Below are 22,533 nucleotides of genomic sequence, written 5' to 3' on the forward strand. Positions count from 1 at the left end.
GAAGAGGAATTTGATGACCAGTTCAAGAATCGGATGAGGACAACAGCAAATCTCTTTACTGAATTGGCAAAGGATCCTCAATTTACGCAATTTTTGAATGCTCCAAAGGATAGCAAAGGCAAGAAAAAGAAGACGTCCTCTACATCTTCAGGACATCAAGATGCACCGAAGAGAATGCCAAACCCTTCATTTGAAGCTCCCAAAGATACTAATGAAATAAAACAGTTGGTATCTACGGGGCAAGAAATGCAAATGCAAGGCCATCACGGAAGTGCCAATCCAATGGATCTTGGACAGCCGGGCATGTAGGCTATGATGGGGCAGCCAGGATATTTTGGTGGAAGCACGATTTTTCATGCTATGGTTGGGCAAGGACAGCATACGGGAATGTATGGCACAAATCCCTATGGTATGTAGCAACCAATGCATGGAGTGCAAGGCCCAATGTATTTGAGTATGGCTGGAAATATGCAAAACCCTATGTATGGCAGCATTGGCTTGATGCTTGGGGCACAAAGTAGCATGTTTGGTACTGCATCTGCACCCTCGAGGGGCTCAAGGAATGAATGTTGGTCATGCAAATGCTCTGTTTGGCATTGGTTTTGATGTAAATTCAGCAAATGCACCCTTTTTGCAACAGCTAGTGTATGACAACTTGACACCCAAAGGGGCAGCAAAAGACTTTGATGAGGGTGAAAAATGTTGGGTATCTCACACGCCTTACTTACGCCTACGCTCATATGGGAGTGTGCGGGTGATCACTAGGACACTGGGGCACTTTTTACTCTCGGTAGGAGAGGTTTTTTCCCCCAGATTATGTGTACTATTTTGTATGTGCTTGTGGTGCACACTTACGGGCACTTACTGTGTTCGGGTGTGAACAGCCCCTTATAACTCTAAGGTATAAGGGTTATCATTTGTACTTTCAGCTAACTCTCTATTCAGTACTATTGCATTGGGTATCGTGCTCAACTCTGTCTCTCACTCTCACACTGTCTACTGCACTTCAGCTGCACCTCGATCCTCTCCCATCTGACATTTGGTATCAGAGCCTAGCTCAGAGCAGTCTTCAGTCTGCAGTCTGCAGCCCACTCCAGTTCAGCCAGCCCCCGCCAGTTCTGCCCCAGCCGCCTGTACCTGTGCGTTTCCTGCACAGCGTGCTATCTGTCCTGCACAGCGCGCCCTGCCCAGCGCGCCACCTGTACCTGCGTGCTGCCACCTCTGCCCAGCGTGTCCTCTGCCCTGTGTCTGCCCAGCGTGCCCCTCGCCTGTCAGTCTGCCTGCGCAGCCTCCCTGCGCTGAGCTAGACTGTGCCGTCAGCTCCAGCTGCCAGCGCGCCACCTGTTTCCACCACCCAGTCCTGGGTACCGCCTCCTCTGCCCAGCGCGCGCCCAGTCCTGCCTGCGCATGTCACTGGACCTGCACGCCTGTACCTGTGCGTCAGTCCGACTGTACCCAGCAGTCATTATCTCGGGAATCGTGCCCGTCGTCAACACGCAGAGGTAACATTCTGCACTTTTCTTTTACACAGGAGTTCGTGCAACAGGTTCAGGTTCAGCATTGGGAAACGTGCTGAACAGCAGGTTCAGTTTTCAGCATTGGGAAACGTGCTGTGTCTGTCTGTGACACATTGAATGCACATTTTGGGGCTTTTGTAACAGACATTTGTGACAGAAATTTTGGGCAGAAAATTTTGGGGCTTTTGATGTTTTAGTGCTGCTGAGCACTAATTGCACCTTGGGAAACTTGCATCAGTGACAGTTTTTTTTTTGACAGAGTATCCTTGCACATTAATTGCAGACTTGTGTTTGCTGCAATTTCTGGAAATTTGCAGATTTCCAGCCCGTACTGCATTGACATTGCTCAATTGCCTTTTGGGAAATAATGGCAAATCAGGGAGGAGATGTATTCACCTATGTGTCCAAGGAAGACCGATTGGATGGGAACAATTATTCCCTTTGGTCTTTCATGATGAAGAATGTATTAGTGGCAAAAAATTTGTGGGATTATGTCAGTGGAGAGGAAGCACGACCGGGAGTTGTGGCTCCCGCTACTCCTCCTCCAGGAGGACGTGCAAGAGGGCAACCTCAGCCCCCTCCACCTCAGCCCGCTCAGCCACTTCCCCCAAGAACTGCAGCTCAGAAAACTTGGGATACACGGGATGCACAGGCTATGTCGCTGATTGCATTGGCAGTTCAGCGTTCTATCATTCCTCATATTCGTTCAGCAGCTTCTTCACAAGAAGCTTGGTTGATATTGGAGCAGATGTTTGCAGGAAAGAATGAGACTCGCATCTCTTTCTTGAAGAAAGAGCTAGAGACTCTAAAGATGAATGAGGGTGATTCTATGCAGGATCATCTCAACAAAATTCAGGACTTGCGGGAGCAACTCATGAATGTGGATGAGTACTACTCAGATGCGCAGCTGATTTCTACGACATTGAATTCACTGCCTCCCTCTTACTTGGCTTTTCATACTGCCTTGAACCTCACTATGAGGATTTCGAAAGAGCCCATCACTTTCATTCAGCTTGTCAGTTTGCTTCTAGAGGAGGAACAAACTAGACGGAACAGTGGTGTGGATGGTATAGCCTCTGAGCAGGCTTTTATGTCAAGGCAGAAGGGTAAAAACAGCCAAGGGAAATATGCTTCGCAGAGTTCTGGTAGTAGTAACACTTCACAGACAAGTCAGAAACAGGGGGGCACGCAAGCCAAGAAAGGAAAATGCCATTACTGCAAGAAGCCTGGCCACTACATCACTGAGTGCAGGAAGCGCATCGCCAAAGAGAAGAAGAAGGAGTCAGGGATGTCTGTTTCTGCAGCTCCTTCCACTGCTAGTGAGTCCGCGTCCTTTGTTGCAGACAGGGACTATTGTTTTTACACTTGCAGTTATGATGTCTCTTGGGCTGATAGAGCATTTAGCTCTACAGAGGATGCTGACACTTGGTTCTTTGACAGTGGTGCCTCACGGCATATCACATCTCGTAGAGATTTGTTTTCTTCTCTTGGTGCACCTCCCGTTGGGAAGTCTGTTCAGTGTGCTAATAATGCATCATACCCTGTTCGTGGTATTGGGGAGATTCAGCTTACAGCCATTGATGGCTCTATTCTCCGCCTACAGGATGCTTTGTATGTGCCTGGCATTAAGAAGAATCTGCTTTCCATTTCTTCTATGGCACGTTGTGGTTTGCAGGTCACTTTGATGATGACCGTTGCATGGTCCGTGACAAGGAACACATGACATTGGTCTTGACAGGTTCTTTGTGTCATGGGTTATATGAGTTGGATGCTCTTTCGGTAGATCAGTCTGCATATTTGACATCCACTCTTACTCCTGCTATGTTAGAGGCAGAGTTATGGCATGCTCGTTTGGGGCATGTAAACTATGGCAGCTTGATGCTATTACAGCGTACTCAGATGTTGGATGGATTACCTCTCTTGGAGAGACCTCCTGAGCATTTATGCGAGGGTTGCATTTTGGGGAAAATGCATCGTTTCTCTTTTCCCCGTGATGTTGCTTTTAGAGCAACAGCCAGATTGCAGCTTGTGCATTCGGATGTTTGTGGGCCCATGCAGACACAGTCATTGGGTGGTTGTTACTATTTTGTAACATTTATTGATGACTTTACACGTTTGTGCTGGGTCTACTGCTTGAAAAAGAAGTCAGAAGTGTATGATGCATTTTTGGCTTTCAGTGCACTTGTGGAAACTCAGTCTGGTTGCAAGATTAAGACTCTCCGTTCGGACCGAGGGGGGGAATACATGTCCTCTATGCTGAATTCTTATTTGCAGCAGAAGGGCATTGTCCATCAGTACACTACTGCATATACTCCACAGCAGAATGGGGTAGCAGAGAGGAAAAATCGGTCACTCATGGAGATGGCCAGATGTATGCTGAAGGCAAAGAGTTTGCCTCATAGTTTTTGGATGGAAGCCGTCATGTGCGCTTGCCACATTTTGAACAGATGCCCTACCAAGGCCTTGAAAACCGTCACACCTTTTGAGGCTTGGCACAGCCGCAAACCTTCTGTTGGCCACTTCCGTACTTTTGGGTGTCTTGCATATGCCCATATTCCACAAGTACTTCGAAAGAAGTTGGACAACAAGGCTGTAAAATGCATCTTTATGGGATATAGCAGCGAAAGCAAAGGCTACAGACTCTATGATCCCGTGACCAAGAAGGTTTTTGTCAGCAGGGATGTTGTATTTGATGAAAAATCAGAATTATCCTTGGCTGGTTTTGATACATATCAGGCTGCCCGTGATGTCTTTGAAGGGCTGCTGCCCATCACATTTGGTGATTCAGCTGGTACTTCAGCAAATGAACCTAATGTTCAGCCAGCTGCTCCTATGGAACATGCAGTAAATCAGCACATTGCTGAAACTGAAATTCAGCAGGAACTTGTACACAGTCAGGAAGCAAGACAGGTGCCTAGATGGTACACGCAGACTATGAGAGATAGTCATTTGGAAACACCCTTGGCTGGTCGTACTCGAAGGCAAACTCGACTGCATGATTCAGCACATTCCATGGAGTTTGTTATGGCAGCATGTACTCATGATAATGAGGAGCCTGAATGTTTTGAGGATGCACGACATAGTGTGCATTGGATGGCAGCCATGCAAGCTGAATTGGATTCTATTCATAAGAATCATACTTGGGATTTGGTGTCTTTGCCAGTTGGCAAGCGTGCCATTGGTACGAAATGGGGTCTACAAATTGAAAAGGAATGCAGATGGATCCATAAATAAATACAAGGCACGGCTGGTAGCTAAAGGCTACGCACAGAAAAAGGGCATTGACTATGAGGAGACCTTTGCTCCTACCTCCCGTATGACGACCATTCGGTCTATGATTGCCTTGGCTGCACATTTTGGTTGGAAAGTGCATCAGCTGGATATAAAGACTGCATTCTTACATGGGGAACTTCAGGAAGAAGTGTATGTACAGCAGCCCATTGGTTTTGCAGTTGAAGGCTCAGAAAATTTAGTATGCAAGCTGAAAAAAGCTCTATATGGTTTGAAACAAGCTCCACGAGCTTGGTACGCAAAGATAGATGCTTTCTTGCTTAGTCAGGGGTTTGTAAACAGCCCATCTGAGTCTACCCTTTATGTACATAAAGAGGGGGGATCCATGCTGATTTTGTGTCTATATGTAGACGACCTTTTGCTCACTGGAACACGTGCTGATCAGATTTCAGCATTCAAAAATAATTTACAGCAAACTTTTGACATGTCTGACTTGGGTATTTTGCACTATTACTTGGGCATCCAGTTTGTACATGATGCTAGAGGCATTGGATTATGTCAGTCAAGGTACATTGGGCAACTTCTTGAGAAGTTTGGCTTACAGGATTGCAAGCCAGTTTGTACACCCATGGAACCTGGGCTCAAACTGTCATTACATGATGACAGTGATTTGTTTGATATCCATACTTATGCTCCAGCAGTGGGATGTCTCATCTATCTATGCCACACTCGGCCAGACATACAGTTTGCCGTTTCAGTTTTGAGCAGGTACATGCATCAGCCTCGTATGTCGCATTGGCAAGCTGTGAAGCGTGTGTTTCGTTACTTGCAGGGTACTAGAGCTCTTGGATTGCTTTATGCCAAGGGGGGACCACTGCAGTTACATGCTTACAGTGACTTTGATTGGGCTGGTGATTTTGATACTCGTCACTCCACTAGTGGCAATTGTTTCTTTCTTGGCTCGTCATGCATTTCTTGGCTTAGCAAGAAACAATCCACTGTTGCCACGTCGTCATGTGAAGCTGAGTACAAGGCAGCCTTCACTACTGCAGTTGAGTGCGTATGGCTTAGACGCTTACTTGCTGATTTGGATGTATCTGTTACGGAGCCTACTCCTTTATATACTGACAGTCAGAGTGCCATTGCAGTGGCACGGAACCCTGTGTTTCATGCTCGCACGAAACACATAGAGATTCACTACCACTTTGTCAGAGAGAGGATACATGCAGGTGATATCAGCCTTGTCTACTGTCCTACCACCAGCAATGTAGCAGACATCTTCACCAAAGCTCTTCCACGAGACAAATTTGAAGCATTTCGCGATGCTTTGAATTTGACGCCCTTTGGTGGCGGATGATCCTTGTACACTTGATCACTCTTCACTCCAGGGGGGTTTGTTGGGTATCTCACACGCCTTACTTACGCCTACGCTCATATGGGAGTGTGCGGGTGATCACTAGGACACTGGGGCACTTTTTACTCTCGGTAGGAGAGGTTTTTTCCCCCAGATTATGTGTACTATTTTGTATGTGCTTGTGGTGCACACTTACGGGCACTTACTGTGTTCGGGTGTGAACAGCCCCTTATAACTCTAAGGTATAAGGGTTATCATTTGTACTTTCAGCTAACTCTCTATTCAGTACTATTGCATTGGGTATCGTGCTCAACTCTGTCTCTCACTCTCACACTGTCTACTGCACTTCAGCTGCACCTCGATCCTCTCCCATCTGACAAAAAAGGAGTGAAGTTTGAGTTCTTCAGTGGTGCACAAGATAAGCTGAAAGCTTTGACTTTCATTCAGTAGTTTGATGCAACCTATTCAGGGGGGAACTTCACGGAGTCCTCAAAGATTTGAAAGGCAGCTACTTTCTTGAAAGGGAATGCATTACAGTGGTGGTCCACTCTTTTGATGCAAGGTAGAGCACCGTCAATGTGGATACAATTCAAGCAAATGTTTGCATCAAATTGGTTGACAAGTACCTTTGAGGTGGACATCATGACAGCTTGGAATAAGCTGGATGCTAAGGAATGTAAGAATTTGGAGCAATATAATAAGAAGTTTTGGGATGCATTTCTGCCTATTACTTCTTATTGCCCCGTACCCCTTCATGAGCAAGTGGAAAAATATGTTTGTGGGCTGCCCAAAGGAATCATGGATTTTTGTATTAAATCCACCGTGTCTAGCATGTCTCAGCTTATAGAGACTGCTGCTATAGCTAATACTTTGCTACGTGGGAAGGATTCGGTCTTCCTAGAGAGTCGGGAGAAGCCGAATAAAAAGTTGTTTAAGGCTGAGAAAAGGGACAGATCTGAAAATCAGCCTGAAAAGAGGTCAAAACAACAAAGAAAGGGCTCGAAAACGTTGGCACAACGTAGGGAATTGATGGCTGCAAATAAATGTTTTATTTGTGAACAGGAGGGACACATTGCACGGGACTGTCCCAATAGGCAGCAAGTTGGAAAATCAGAAAAATCAGGGAGATTCTAAAGGAAAGAAGGCTAAAATATCAGTGGGATTGGTGCCTGATGTTGTTAGTGATGATCAGCCCAATGATGATGCTATTGAGTTGTGCAGAGCATGGAGCAAAATTAGGGATCAACATGCATTGATTTTCTTTGATAATGGTGCAAGAGCCAACTTCATCTCTATTAACATGGCCGCCCATCTAGGCATCAGGGAGGATGAAATGGGACCCATGGGGGAAGTTGGAATGGCATGTAAAGGCCATGCGGAGCTCGTCACACTGCTCATTGGAAAGCTTTGGTTGCATATACAAGCTTATGTGGACAGCGAAGAGTTATTCATTGCTCCACTTAAGGGTTGTGATGTATTGCTTGGTATGCCATGGTGTCACCGTATGTATGCAGTGATTGATTCTAATGCAAAAAAGATCACTATTAAGCATAAGGGAAAGGTATTTACACTTGATGTAAAGTTGAAAGGTGAATCTGTCCCTGTTGTATCTGTAGCTACCATTTCTAAAGTAATGAAAAATCATCTTTCAACGTACTTGGTTTGTACTAAGGATAAAGATGATAGTGAGAATGTTGGGAACATGTCTAAGTTAGAGAAGGATCGCATGTCATTTCTGAAAATGTATGCTGATTGCTTCTCTCAGTCACTTCCAGGGCAGCTACCGTCTGAAAGGCCAGAAGATCATGGCATAGATCTTATCCCTGGAAGTAGCCCACCTAATAAGCCACCCTATAGAGTCAGTGCAGCCCAACATGAGGAGATTATGAGTCAGGTAAATGAGCTGTTAGAAAAAGGGTTGATTCAGCGCAGCTCATCTCCTTTTTGTTCTTCAGTGCTTTTGGTGCAGAAAAAGGATGGTTCATGGCGAGTGTGCATTGATTATGGTGCTCTGAACAAGATCACATAAAGAATCGCTTTTCGATTCCTCGGATCGATGATGTTATGGATAGATTGCAAGGGGCAGCCATATTTAGCTGTATAGATTTGAAAAGTGGGTATCATTAGATACGCATTAGACCAAAAGATGTGCCTAAGTCAGCTTTTAGGACATCTTTTGGATTGTATGAGTTTCTTGTTATGCCTTTTGGACTTACGAATGCTCCTGCCACTTTTAATTGGATGATGGATCGTATCTTCAGGCCACATAGAGGATTTGTGGACACTTTCTTTGATGACATGAGGCAGAGCATAGAAAACATTTGGATATTGTGTTCAATGAACTGCTGACCATAGGCTGGTTAACAATGACAAGAAAAGTGATTTTTTCTTGTATGAAATCCACTTTTTGGGTTATACTGTATCGGCTAATGGTATTCGCATGGACCCTGCAAAGGTTGAAGCAATACGATTATGGCCACCTTTGAGGAATGTGCATGATATCCGTAGCTTCTTGGGTTTATGTTCTTACTACAGGAAGTATGTACGCAGGTTTGCTGAAATTGCATCTCCATTGCATGCCTTGTAGAAGAAGGATGTGCCATTTAGATGGACAGCAGTGGAAATTTCAGTATTTGAAAAGTTAAAGAAAAAGATGACTTCAGATATTGTGCTTGTGTTGCGCGATCTAAGGAAGTCATTCATAGTTCAATGTGATGCATGTGGTAATAGCGTTGGGGCTGTTCTTATGCAGGACGGCTAAGTTGTGGCTTATGAGAGCTGAATTCTCATGGTGCAGAAAAAAATTTGCAAGTCTATAAGAAAGAGCTCTGGGCTGTAATTCATACATTGTCTACGTGGAAACATTATTTGTTGGGGGCTGATTTTATAGTGTAGACAGACCATCAAACTTTGAGGTACTTTTTGATGCAGACAAAGTTGTTAGAGAAGCATATGAGATGGGCAAAATTTCTCTCTATGTTTCATTTTCAGATTGTAGATATTGATGATAAAAAGAATGTTGTGGTTGATTCACTGTCACGCAAGCCACAAATTTCAGCCGTCAGAATGGTTTATCACACTGAGTTGGATGCCATGAAAGAGCAATATGTTGCCGATTCGGACTTTGCTAATGTTTATGATTAGCTTTGCAATGGCCAAAGCCATGAACACTTTGTACTAAGAGATGGATTTTTGATGATACATGGACATCTATGTGTCAACAAAGCAGTTAAGGCCTAGAGTTATCACTGAAAGTCATGTTTCTCCGTATGCAGGACACAGAGGTATTGATGCCACGATCAAGGCAGTGGAGCATTTCTTTTATTGGCCAGCTTTAAGGCATGATGTAGAACAATTTGTTAAGACATGCATCGTATGTCAGAAGGTAAAGTATGATAGGCAAAAGATGCCGGGTTTATTGCAGCCCTTGCCTATTCCAGATAAGCCTTGGCAGAGCATTGCAATGGACTTTATTTTTGAACTTCCCCTCCTCCAGCTATGGACAGCTCTCATATATAGTGGATCTCGGATGTATTCAGCATGCATCCAAGGTATTGCACTGACAGTATGTTTACCATGAGATCACTACTTAGTGTACTAATCACTGTGAGATGTATGCAGATGAGTATGAGTTTCACCTGGGTACTGGAACTATACTTTTGCATCGGCTTATGATCAATTTAGCATGAATTTTGTCTCAATTTTGAGATAAAAATTCAGATAAGTTTCAGCTCTGTTTTTTATCAGCTTGAGAACGGTTTATGGTCACTTTTTGGATCAGTTGTGTATCAGTTTTCGCACTGATTGTTGGTCAGTTTTTGCAATGAGTTTGTGATCAGTTTGTGGTCACATTTGCAGTAGTTTGTGATCAGTTCTCAGATCAACAAGTGATTAGTTCATGATCAGATTATGCTCAATTTTCAATGGTTTACATCTAGTTCTATGGACAACATCATATGTTATGATGCCATTGATATTTTAGCCATGGTTTATGCTTGGTTTTCACTATACTATGGTTTGGTTTTGTCGGATGAGTTGAGCTCATGAGTAATAGACATGTCACATGATAATTTGGCAATGTTTTTGGGATTCTTTGTGAGTCTTATGTTATGTTATGTTGGCTAGTAATTTTTAGCATATGTTGGGTATATGGAATGGTTGAACAACAGTTGGCAATGTTGTGTTGACTATGATGCCCTATGGAAATTCTAGTGTAGAACTTTGCTTTTGATGCATTTGGCAGTGCAATTGAGGACAATTGCAAGGATTTCAAGGGGGAGGGCTATCATGAGGACATGTGTTTTTGAAACCTCACTTAACATGTGGATTAATTCTTAATCACGTGATTAAGTAAATGTTGCACATGTGAGGTGCAACTAGGGTTAAAGTAAATTTACAAGCTTGGGATCTGAAGAAATTACGGGATGTTAAAGGCAAAAGTTGCTATAAGCTATGCCGTATAGGTACTTGGTGGTATCTAGTGCCAGTTGTTGGCCTAGGTTATCCATTTGGCCATAAGTGTCAGTTTTGGTGATACTAGAGAAGTGATGTTTAATGGTACCTAATGTCAATCTGATGGTCAAACATGACATAGAGATACTTGAGAATGGAAGTTGCCTAGCCAATTTAATTATTGGCCAGTTAGATTATTTTTTAGGGCATCGAAATAATTGTTAGATTAATTTTCAGTATTTAAAGATTAAAAATTAATATTTAATTATGAAAAATACTGGAAAAACCCTTTGGGAAGGCTGCACTTGTCAAAAATGCCCATGCAAGATTGAAAAACGTCTTTAGAGGTTGGAGAGAGCATTTTTAGTGTATTTAGCTTGCAAGAGAGAGAGAGGAGATGATGCTCATCTGATTTGTAGCCATTGGAGGACCTTCTGAGGCAGTCAAGGGTAAGAGAAGACCAATCAATAGCAGGTGACAGCATTTACAGGCTGTTGAGACAGGGCAGCTGCAATAAATGATTGATTTTCTTCAGTTCTTTGTATCTACAAGCTGTTGTGGCAAGGCAACAGCTGCATTTGACTGATTTTTAATCATTATTCGCTACAAAACTTTGAATTTTCTCTCTCTACAGCTTTCCCTCTCATCTCCCAACCATTTCACAGCCTTGATCGAAAGATATCAGCATTTGGATCCTTGGAGGCTGAGAAATTGCAAATTTCTCTGTTGTAAACCCTAATGTATAACAAAAATTAGGGTTTACCAGCAGCCTTGGGAAGTGTGCCAGAAATTGGAAGCTCCAAGACTTGGATTCAACAAGGCTGAAGGTGAATTTCAGTTGAATTTAGGTGAAGGACTAGCCAGCCATTGAATTTGGGGCATTTCCATCGTCTATGAAGTGGGTGAAGGCCAATTGAGTGCCGGAATCAAGGGGCAAAATAGATTGAAGACTTGTTGGTCACTTTGGACAGAAGGGGAGTTGAAATACCGAAAGGGATTGGGAGAATCCCATTATAAGTTAACTTTTTCTTCAATAAAGCTAACGAAATACCAAAAGGGGTGCCAATTTTGGGGCCAATCGGGTGTGCATTGTCCAAGATCAGTAGGTAAATTTGTATTTTCAGATTTGCATTTATTGTTTGCTGCTGTAATTAAGTTGCAATCAGGGATTTACCACCCTATCCGAGGAGGAAGGCTGGTTACAATTACCCTCCAAAGAAAGACCTTGCATTTGAATAGGGTATTGTTCAACCATCCTTCCATTACTATCATTTTCCACCAAGCCTTGGATTTATGCATGCCATGAATAGCATTGGCTTTGGTAACCAGCCAATCCTTGTTCTTAATCAAGAGATGATACACCTATTTAGCTAAAGCCTTTTGAAGACAAAGATAACTGGCAAGATCCCAATCTTGCCAAGGGATCCGAGTCAAGTGCAAGAAAAGGCTGTATAGGTTGCATCAACCTTTCAATCCCGCCCCATAAGCCACAATATCCGCAAGAAATTCGGAAAAGTCTTCTTGCTGTATGAAAAGACATTAGGGCCCCTCAGCTTGTCAATGTTTCATCTACAACAGAAGGCAAACCTAGATGTGCCAGACAATTGCCTATACTCTTGTTTCTTGTCCCAAGAGAGTAGCCACGACATCGCCAACAATTCCAACTGAAAGGAATTTGTTGATCCTCTGTAGGTTGCAACTGGGATTTTTGAAGAATGAGCCTCCAAAAAGAAAACCAAATGATTTACCAAAATGGAGGAGGGTGTGGAAAAGTGAGTATTTGAATTAAGAATGTGCCACTATGATGCATGTTTGTTGGTGTTACCATGTATGATATCTCAGTTTTCCAAAAAAAAAAGTGGACTATAAAGACCCAAGGATGACGAGCAATACATATTGTTTTGAAGAGTTACCAAAGAAGAGCCACTATATAGGTTTGTACATCCAAAATTGCCCCACCACCCATGCTTTTAGAGGTGCAGACATGGCTCTAAGAAATCCAAGAGATACCTGCACGTAAAGTGTCCTTTTTCCATAGCATAAAGCGAATGTGCCCAATAAGAACCCTCAAGGTCCATGGAGGCAGTCCAAGGTAAAAGAGGCAAAAAATATGTGAGTGTAGGAAGCATAATGGAGTGTGCCACTTTAAGGCGAACATGGAAAGGCGAGGCCTGGGATTTCTAGTATAGAAATTTCACCTCCGATTTCAGAGAAATCCATCGCAACAATTGCTTGGGCTGAACATCAACACCCAAGGGGTACCCCAAATGCCCCACGACATTCCCACGAGGGACCACCACCCCTTGCCATTGCAAAGACTGCAAATCCGGTTAAGTACAAGTAATGAGGGAGTATTTGGTTGCATTAATATGAATACCAGAGGCTTGGCCAAAACATTTCTATACATCCAATGCTGTGTGGAGGTTTGCTTGTTTTGCTTTGAGAATCATAAGTGTGTCATCCGCTAGTGAGACTAGCCCATCGCCAAAGGGAAGAGAGAGACCAACCAGCTATTCCGTTGTCCCTAAGTGAGAAAGTATAGAAAGGGCTGGATGGGTTGCTACGACAAAGAACAAGGGACTCAAGGGGCAACCTTGTTTGACTGATCGCTCTAGGGTGAATGGCTTAAGGACCCCACCATTCATCATGACTTGTGAAGAGACATCCATATTGATTGTGTGTATTAGACGGGATATGCACAAACCCAAACCCATAACATGCATGAGGCTTGCCACAAAAGACCAATCTAGATAATCAAAAGCCTTTTCGAGGTCCAATTGAATCAACATGACTTCCTGCTTGAAGTGCTTTGCATAGTCAATGGTCAATTGGACATTCAATACATTGTGCAAGATATTCCGCCCTTTCATAAATCCATACTGATTAGGGTGCATGACGGTAGGGAGGTGCTTGTGGAGACGATTTGCCATGACTTAGTGAAAATGCATTTTTAGCCCAACAGGGGCCACCTCCGTACAAGAAACCATTTCTTCCCATTCTTCATCATCCAAATCAGGCCCCAAGGCATCCACCACTTAATCTATGAAGGTTGTGTTGAGCTCTTTCATGCATGAAGAAGACCTTAGTGCTTCCTTCGGATTCTTCTATTGATTAAACAATACTATAACTCTGCCGTTAGGCTCATTTTTCACAATTTCCTAATTAGAGTACTAATTGCAGCCCCAACACACCTCTCTCTCTCTCTCTCTCTCTATCAAGATAATTGTATTAATTACCAAAACACAAAATTCAAAAGTACAACATGACTACAAGAGCAAATAGTCTATATGACCAAGAAGGGAATCGAAGAAATTGCAGTGTGTCAAGAAAGGAGATATTGTCAAGGGAGAATATTTGCTAGCTCCATGATGTCAAGTTGCCAATGATGAAGGCCTCTCAAACTGATAATGCAACTCTGCACTCTAGTAGTGGAATAAAAAATGAATGCTTTCCACATAGTCCATATGTGCCAACAGCCCTAGGGGCTAGAAGTGCAAAAAGTGTGAGAGAATTTACATATGTGGCATAGGACCTGAGAATCTGTCCCAAAACCCAATCCTTTGTAGACATTGACAGGTCTACCACTCAAAACCAAATAGCAGACGACAAAGACCAAGCTCTCCTTGCCATTGGACAAGAAAGAAATTGATGATGAGAAGTTTCTTCAGATGTTGTACAAAAGAGATCACCACCATTTGAGATGGAAAAAGGAAGAGCACCAGCCAACATTCGCCACATAAAGACTCTGTATTTAAAGGGAGTTTTATTGAGCCAGCCCACCATCACCACAAATTTCCACGAAGTGCTACTTTTATGAAGACCCAAGCATGGTTGCCCTTTTGAGCAAGTCCAACATTCAATGTCAACCAACACAACAAAATCTAACTATCTATGTGCATTTTGGAGTTGGTACATGTGCACCCCTTCTATTTCGCTATGCAAGTGCCAAGTATGCAAGTGATTATGTAGCTGATGTATCCTTTGTCTTAGAAATGAAACCAAAATGTTGCACTTTACAAGCTCACCGTTAATACCTTGGTCTTCAAGGAAAAACTTGGCAATCAAAGACCCTCACACAAAGCTTCAAATAGAGACCAATGGTGTGTCTCCAGGTTCAGAACAATTCCACATCCCATTCTTCTTGGAGTGCAAATGTGATTCTAGGGGATCCAAGAAATGACCAATCATGTAGAATCCTTCTTTCTGAGCAATAAGCAAATAGGCTGAGTGATTTCTTGCATACGAGACTTTGACCAAGGAAGCAAAGGTAAATCATATGAAACTATTGGCACCATAATAGTTTGATCAACTTTCAAACATACATGGAAAGACCAGGTTTGCGACTTTGAGTATACAAACTTACCTGTAATGCTTGTGGAAGTCAAGTCAAGCAATTGCTTAGATGAGATATTCAACCCCCAAAGGATATCCCAAATGTCTGCAAACTGTGCCTTTTGGAACCACCTCACCTTGTGAAACCAAAGCCTGAAGGTCACTTTGCATGCAGCTAATAAGAGCTGATTTGGAAGAATTAATGCAAATCCCTGAGGCAAGGGCAAAAAAAACTTAAATTTGGATTCTTGAATCTTGAATCTTGGCACTAGCAAGTTCCAAGTTGCAACTATTGTCTCTAAAAGTTTGAACAAGAATGCTAGGAATTAGAATTTTTCTTCATTCTAGGTCTTTATCTATTTAGTTACAAAGATGTACTAGAATGCCTGGAATACATGTGGGTGTGTGGAGGAGTGGAGGGGTTATAAGGACGCAGAGTGAGGAAGGGGTAGATGAGGCGGGGCACATTTACCTAGATGTAGAGCTGAAGAAATGTGAAACAAATGCATGTACCAAACGCTTTCCATGGGCATAGGAGAAAATTCTGTATTTTACTGTGTTGATAAATGTTTATGGCATCTAATAATGTGCTCATGATCTTCCTTTTGTGTTTCAGATGCCTGAAATTTCTGAAACAAGTTGATAGCAAGTCCACATTTATGTGAAGAGGATGGATCAACAGTTTGAAGAAGAGTCAGTCTGTAGTTCAAGTGTTTCAGGAGAGGCTAATCTGCGACATCGAAAGATCTTAAAGTCTGAGAGTTCTGCTTCATCCAATTCTAGCTCTTTGTCTCGGGAAGGGCAGAATGGGCATTCTGAAGACCGAAAACTGAATTCGAACTATACTTCTCGTGCATCTGATCCTGCTCACAAAATATTAAAAGATAGTCCATTGAGTTCAGCTGCAATTTTTCATCAGGTTTCACTCTCATCAATTGCCCAGCACATAGGCATCTTGACATCAAACTTAAGGCGATGAGAAACTGTGGTTGTTTTGAGAACATGTCTCATGTAGATTAAAGTGCTTATGGAGCTTATCTTTGATACATAATGCCTTACAAGTTTGTCTGTAACACTTGATTTTGTTGCATTATCTTGATGTTTGAAATGAATTTGTCCTTCCCTTTTAAAATACTTGTGGGAAAAGGTTGTAGGACGGAAACTTGCAGCATAATATTTTGATTTCTATAGGAGGAGGCCTACATCAAGTACCAAAATACAAGAAAATCATTTGCAGGGTACGAGGAGCTCTCAGCCATAGGGGGATTTCATAAAGCAGACAAGCTGACTGGGGTGACAAAATTTAGTATATTATGATTTCTAGCCTTGTTGGATGCATTCATTTACTTTTGTGCTTGTACAGCTCCACGTGGCCAAGAGCTCTGAACTTTTGACTTAGCTGTATATTAGACTCTACTACTAGTTTCTGTGATGTGTGTAAACTCTACCGATTTGTGCAATTTATTGGTTCTGATACATTTCCATATTACCGTTACATTAAATGCAGCATAATTAGAAGCAGGGAAAATTTAGGGAAAGGACCCGATCAAAGATATAGTGCAATGGTCGATATTCATAGCTTACATTGATTGCTTACATGTGAAAAAGAGAACTTGTCCTTGCTGCAGTCCATCTTGCTGGCTAAAGCTGCCATAGAAGGCTATACATTGAAGGGGACCTCTCAAACTCTGGCCAACCGGGTCTTTTGGACACTGAAGGTGGTTCATAGCTCTTCCCTTTCAGATGCAGGGTGACAGTCTAGCAGGTCTTAGAGGAGTCATCATGAGAGCAGATTTTGCCTCCCAATAGAGCATCGTTGTTGTTAGACAGCTAGGGTGTCAGACATGAGATTTCTTCTTGCAGCCTTCTTTCACACCAACAAGGAAGCATTGCCGAGCAACAAAGTCAGGCGTCTGCATCACTTCCATAGCCACAGGAAGAATAAGCATGTCAAGATGTAACGAGCGGGATACATAGGAACTAGGGTTTAGACACCCAGTCACACTGACCGGGGTATATAAGGTGTAAGAGTCCCGGTTTAGGGTAACCGGTTATTATCAAGAACATACTCTTCACCTTCACCTCCAGCTTTCATGGCTTCCTTCTCCTTTCTTCCCTCTTTTCTGTCTTTCTCTCTCCTCTTTTAGTCATTTCTCTTCTTCTTTCTCTCTTTCTCTCTCTTCAGCTCATTCTCCTTTCTTCTCTTAGCTTCATTCATTACAAGTGGTATCAGAGCATCGGGCTTTGGTTCTTTTCCTCTTTCTTCTTTTCTCCTTTTTAAATCTCAAACCCTAGCTACTTAGGTTATAGGTACAAGTACAGGTACATCAAGAAGGACCACAGTTAGTTTCAGCTTTTTGGAGCAAGTAGGAGCTATGGCTAGAGACTTAGATATATCTGGAGGTAAAATGGCTAACTTAGCAGGTCGTCACTTCTTTTTATGCAAATTTTAGGAGTTCGAAACCAAGTTTATAGCCTCAGGAGTTAGAAGAGGGCAAAAAACTCAGTTACTTTTTGCTTCAGCCCTTTCTTCCTTTTCCGAGGCAAGCTGTTATATCCACCCAGCAGAGAAAACCAAAAAGAATCTATGGGCTAAAAATGGAGTTTTATTAATTACTGATGGTTGGAGTGATACACATAGGCGATCCATTCATGGCACGGTTGCTTATTCTCGTGGGGAGATGTATACCGTATCTTCACATGTTACATTAGGGATAGGAAAGTGGGTAGATGTACTTACAGTAAAGTGGGTTGTAGATATTGAGCTTATTGGCCCAAAGCATGCTGTGGGATTTATTGTAGTTGGAGAGCTTGCAATTAACCCAATGATGATGCTATTGAGTTGTGTGGAGGATGGGGCAAAATTAGGGATTAGCATACATTGATTTTCTTTGATAATGGTGCACGAGCCAATTTCAGCCTCTCTAGGCATCAAAGAAGATGAGATGGGATTGATGGGGGGAGTTGGAATGGCATGTAAAGGCCATGCAGAGCTCGTCACATTGCTCATTAGAAAGTTTTGGTTGCATATACAAGGATATGTGGACAATGAAGAGTTTTTCATTGCTCCACTTGAGGGTTGTGATATATCGCTTGGTATACCATGGTGTCATTGCATGCATGTAGTATTTATTCATGTGCAAAAGAGATCACTATTCAACATAAGGGAAAGACACCCATACTTGATGTAAAACTAAAAGGGGAATCTGTCCTTGTTGTATTTGTAGTTGTTATTTCTGAAGTAATAAAAAAATTATCTTTTAGTGTATTTTGTTTTTACAAGGATAAAGATGATAGTGAGAATATTGGGAGTATGTCTAAATTAGAGAATGATTGCATGTCATTTTTGAAAATGTATTCTGCTTGCTTCTCTTAGTTATTTCCAAGGCAGCTACCTGAATGAGCTATTAGAAAAAGGGTCGATTCAGCCTAACTCATCTCCTTTTTTTTCTCCAGTGCTTTTGGTGCAGAAAAAGGACGGCTCATGGTGTATATGCATTGACTATCGTGCTTTGAACAAGATCACGATAAAAAATCAGTTTGCGATCTCTCAAATCGATGATGTTATGGATAGATTGCAGGGGGCAGCCATGTTGGAGAGCTCGGTTGGGAATGTGCAGTAGTTCGAGGAGAGTGAGAGTGACGGCGAGAGTCAAAGAGGGAGAGTGAAAGTACGATTAGATTTGAGTGTACCAATCCTTCCCATGAAAATCATTATCTTTCTTGCCACTTCTACCACTTCTAATAGATAAATCATGTGAATTGTGGGAAGCATCATCATTTTTCCTGTTAATTTCTTCAGTCAAAAGGGCACTCTCTACATCTTTCAATTTCAGCCCATCAAGTTTGTTGGTACAGACTGCAGTGCAAAACACATCCCAAGACTTAGGTAAAGTGCCAAGCAGAAACAAAGGATGCAGATTATCCTGAAACTCAATACCTTGTTGAAGCAAATTTCTTTATTATAGAATGAAATTGGCTAAAATGAGTAGACAAGGGGGTCCCCTCCTTCATACAGAGATCCATCAACTATTTAAGCCAATACATATGTGAAGCATGGCTCTGTTTTGCATAAAGTTCTTGAATCTTTTCCCATAGATTCCATGCACTCTGATCTTCATCTTTAACCTTTACATGGAAGTCAAACGGGCCTTTATCCCAACAACCTCCCACTTAAAGGTTCGAAATGAACCTCTAACCAACACCCACTAGTCGTATGCAATGCTCAGACTTTTAGTGAGAACATCTGCAGCGTTGTCCTGTGTTTTGATCTTGGTCAATGTGATTAGACCATATTCCAGAATTTGTTTGATGAAGTGATATCACACATCTATATGCTTTGTGCGTGAATGATACATGGCATTCTTAGCCAGATACACAACGCTCTGGCTATCACATCCCAAAACTGTAGTACCCATAGACATGTGGAGATCCTCTGCAAGTCTGCTTAACCATATAGCTTCCTTAGAAGCTTTAGCCTTTAGTAGCTGATATGTATTCAGCTTCAGTAGTACTTAGTGCGACGATGTTGTGCAACGTGGAACACGAGGAAATAGCCCCACTAGCAATTGTAAAGACATACATGTTGGTGGACCTACGAGTTTCCAAGTCACCTGCCATGTCTGCATCACAATAACCCTGCAAACTAAGTGCACCTTGCCTATAGCAAATACACTTTCTTTGTGTACCCTTTAGGCATCGAAGAATACACTTGACAGCTTCCCAATGTGTTTTGCCAGGATTTGACATAAACCTGCTAACAACTCCCACTGCATGAGCAATGTTTGGATGAGTAGCAACCATAGCATACATAAGAGAGCCACAAGCTGATGCATAAGGGACTCCCTTCATAGCATTTGCTTCCACGTCATCTTTTGGGCAATTGACTTTACTAAGCTTAAGATAAGGAGGTAAAGATACCCCAAAAGGCTTAGCTTCAACTATGTTAAATCTATCCAGTACCTTTTCAGTGTACTTTTCTTGAGATAAAAACACAAACTTTTGCATTCTATCTCTACGAATCCTCATGCCCAATATATGCTTTGCATTCCCGAAATCCTTCATGGAGAAAGTTGATTTTGGCTGATTTTTGAGAGCATCCAAGCTAGTCTTTCTTTTTCTAGCTAGCAACATATCATCCACATACAAAACGAGTATGATGGGGCTGCCATCTGTATCCTTTTTCATGTACAGACAATGATCTGCATGGCTGTGTGTAAGCTCATGAGATAGCATAAAAGTGTCAAACTTTTTATACCACTACCGTGGTGCTTGCTTCAGCCCATACAAGCTGCGTTTTAGTTTACACACCATCTACTCTTTTCCAGGTTCATGTAAATTTCCTCATTAATGTCACCATGCAAGAAAGCTGTTTTTACATCCATTCGGTACAGCTCTAAGTCCAATACAACAGTGAGAGCCAAAAGTACATGTAGAATGGTCATCTTCACAACGAGTGAGAAGATCTCTTGGAAGTCAATTCCTTCCTTCTGTGCATACCTTTTAGCAACTAGTCTTGCCTTATACTTGGGTTTTCCATCAATTGTTTTTACTTTGTAAACCCATTTGTTTGGAAGAGGCTTCCTCCCTTTGGGCAACGACACAAGATCCCAAGTATCATTTGCATATAGAGATTTAATCTCTTCTTGCATAGCTAGCTCCCACTTATTACTGAATTTGCATGACTTGGCCTCTTTGTATGTAAGAGGCTCACCCTCATCTGTAAGCATCACATAATGCAAGGAGGGGTCAAACCTATGTGGTTGCCTTCTTACGCGTGTAGACTTGCGTACCCAATCATTAATATTTTCAGGGATTGGGTCTACATCTGGAGGCATGTTATTTTCAGCATTTATTAGCTGCTGTAAGCCATTTTCAGCATGCTGTACAACACCTTCATTTTCATTACCAGCACCTGCATTTTCATAATCAACAAGTCTATCTTGTTGTCCATGACCTTCTTGTGCTTCTATTTGCTGTCCATCATCATCTAGCTAAAATATAACCGGCTGATCATCAGTTTCAGCCTGTGGTACAGCACCATGAGGCTCATTTTGTGAAGTAATAGGTGGCTGCAAACTCTAAAATTTGATATTTTTCATATCTTCATTAGAGGCTAAAGTACCTTTTAGCAATTTTGCCTCATTAAACACAACGTTATGGCTGCGAATAATTTTCTTGGATTGAGGTAACTACACTCTGTAGCCAAATTCACCCTCATCACCATAGCCCATGAAAATGCCTTTGGTGGATTTTGGGTCTTGTTCCTCAGCTCATCTCTAACATGCACAAAAGCATCACGGCCAAATATGCGTAAATGGTCATATGAGGCCGATTTGCCAGACCAAACCTCCTTAGGGATGCCATTATTTAAGGACCTGTTTGGAGAGCGGTTGCAAATGTGAACCGCGGTTTTGAGTGTCTTTTCCCAAAATTCATGAGGGAGATTAGTAGTGGACAGCATGCACTGCACTCTTTCACATAAAGTCCTATTGTATCTTTCAGCCACCCCATTAGAAGAAGGGCTGTAAGGAGCTGTAAGCTCCCTCTTAAATCTATGCAAGTAACAAAAGGACTTGAATTCAGTAGATGTGAACTCACACCCATTATCGGTTCTCAAGCATTTCAACTTCATCTTGCAAGAGAAATTGATTGACCATTTGGTGGAAGATGAGACCTCCTAAAGAGCGTTGAAAACTAATTGGATATATATTATAGATGTTGATGCCTGTCGGGTCTAATGCACATACCAAGTATGTGAGCGGCCTGTCCTAGATCTTTCATCTCAAAGCTCTTTTTGAGCTAAGCCTTAAGAGCATCTAGCTCATCACGAACTTTCCTTGCTATCAGCATATCATCCACATAGAGTACCAAAATCAATAAAGAACCATCACGGGCTTTCTTCGTGTAAAGATACGGATCCATAGCACTCCTGTTGTAGCTCTGTGACTACATAAAGGCATCAAACTTATGATACCACTCCCTAGGTTCCTGTTTCAAGCCATAAAGACTTTTCTTCAATTTGCACACTAGGTGCTCCCCGCCAAGTTCTGCAAAGCTCTTAGGTTGCTCCATATAAATCTCATCATGCAAGTCCCCATGTAAATATGATTGTGAAGGAAAAAAGGATGAAATTGAGGTTGGAAACAGGGTCTATGCTTGCAAATTCTATGAAAGCACTCAAAATTGCAACAAATCCATATATTTTTATAGCTAAACATCCTGTTATGCCTCTTGGTCCAATTCTAGAAGGGGATGCTTTGAATGAGATAGTGAAGGGCTTGCACGATATTCACTTCAATTTCAGAGACCTTTACTAAAAGGATATAAACTTAAATAAAGTGGAAGAGAAGGGATGGGCAGTATTCCAAAGGCTTATCAAATGTGGGTTTAAGCACAAGTGCATATAGTGTGATAGTCTACAACATGAGAATTGTGATTGTAAAGTTTTAAAAACAACAAACACTTCACTTTCCTTTTTCAACAAGTATATCCAAATCTTTTTAAAACAATCATCAATAAAGGAGACAAAATATGTAGCATCACCCAACGATTTCACGGGCATACTACATACATCATATTCCACTAAGTCCAAGACATTGTACTTACGAGAGACACCAGAATAAAATGAATTTTTTATTTGCTTCC

General features: G+C 42.1%; 1 protein-coding gene across 2 annotated transcripts in view; it reads left to right on the forward strand.

The window, feature by feature from the left end:
* Positions 1 to 22,533, forward strand: part of LOC148032147 (diacylglycerol O-acyltransferase 1-like) — a 219,509-nt gene that overhangs the window by 11,874 nt on the left and 185,102 nt on the right. For both annotated transcript variants that reach the window (XM_087682786.1, XM_087682785.1), the window contains exon 2: positions 15,503 to 15,805. In XM_087682786.1, coding sequence (XP_087538912.1) covers positions 15,557 to 15,805 — 249 coding nt within the window. In that variant the 5' untranslated portion in view covers positions 15,503 to 15,556. The remainder of the gene's footprint in view (positions 1 to 15,502; positions 15,806 to 22,533) is intronic.

The sequence above is a fragment of the Lygodium microphyllum genome, chromosome 8, assembly GCF_053477565.2.
Source record: "Lygodium microphyllum isolate KBCC chromosome 8, Lygodium_microphyllum_v1.1.10, whole genome shotgun sequence".
Classification (NCBI taxonomy): domain Eukaryota; kingdom Viridiplantae; phylum Streptophyta; class Polypodiopsida; order Schizaeales; family Lygodiaceae; genus Lygodium; species Lygodium microphyllum.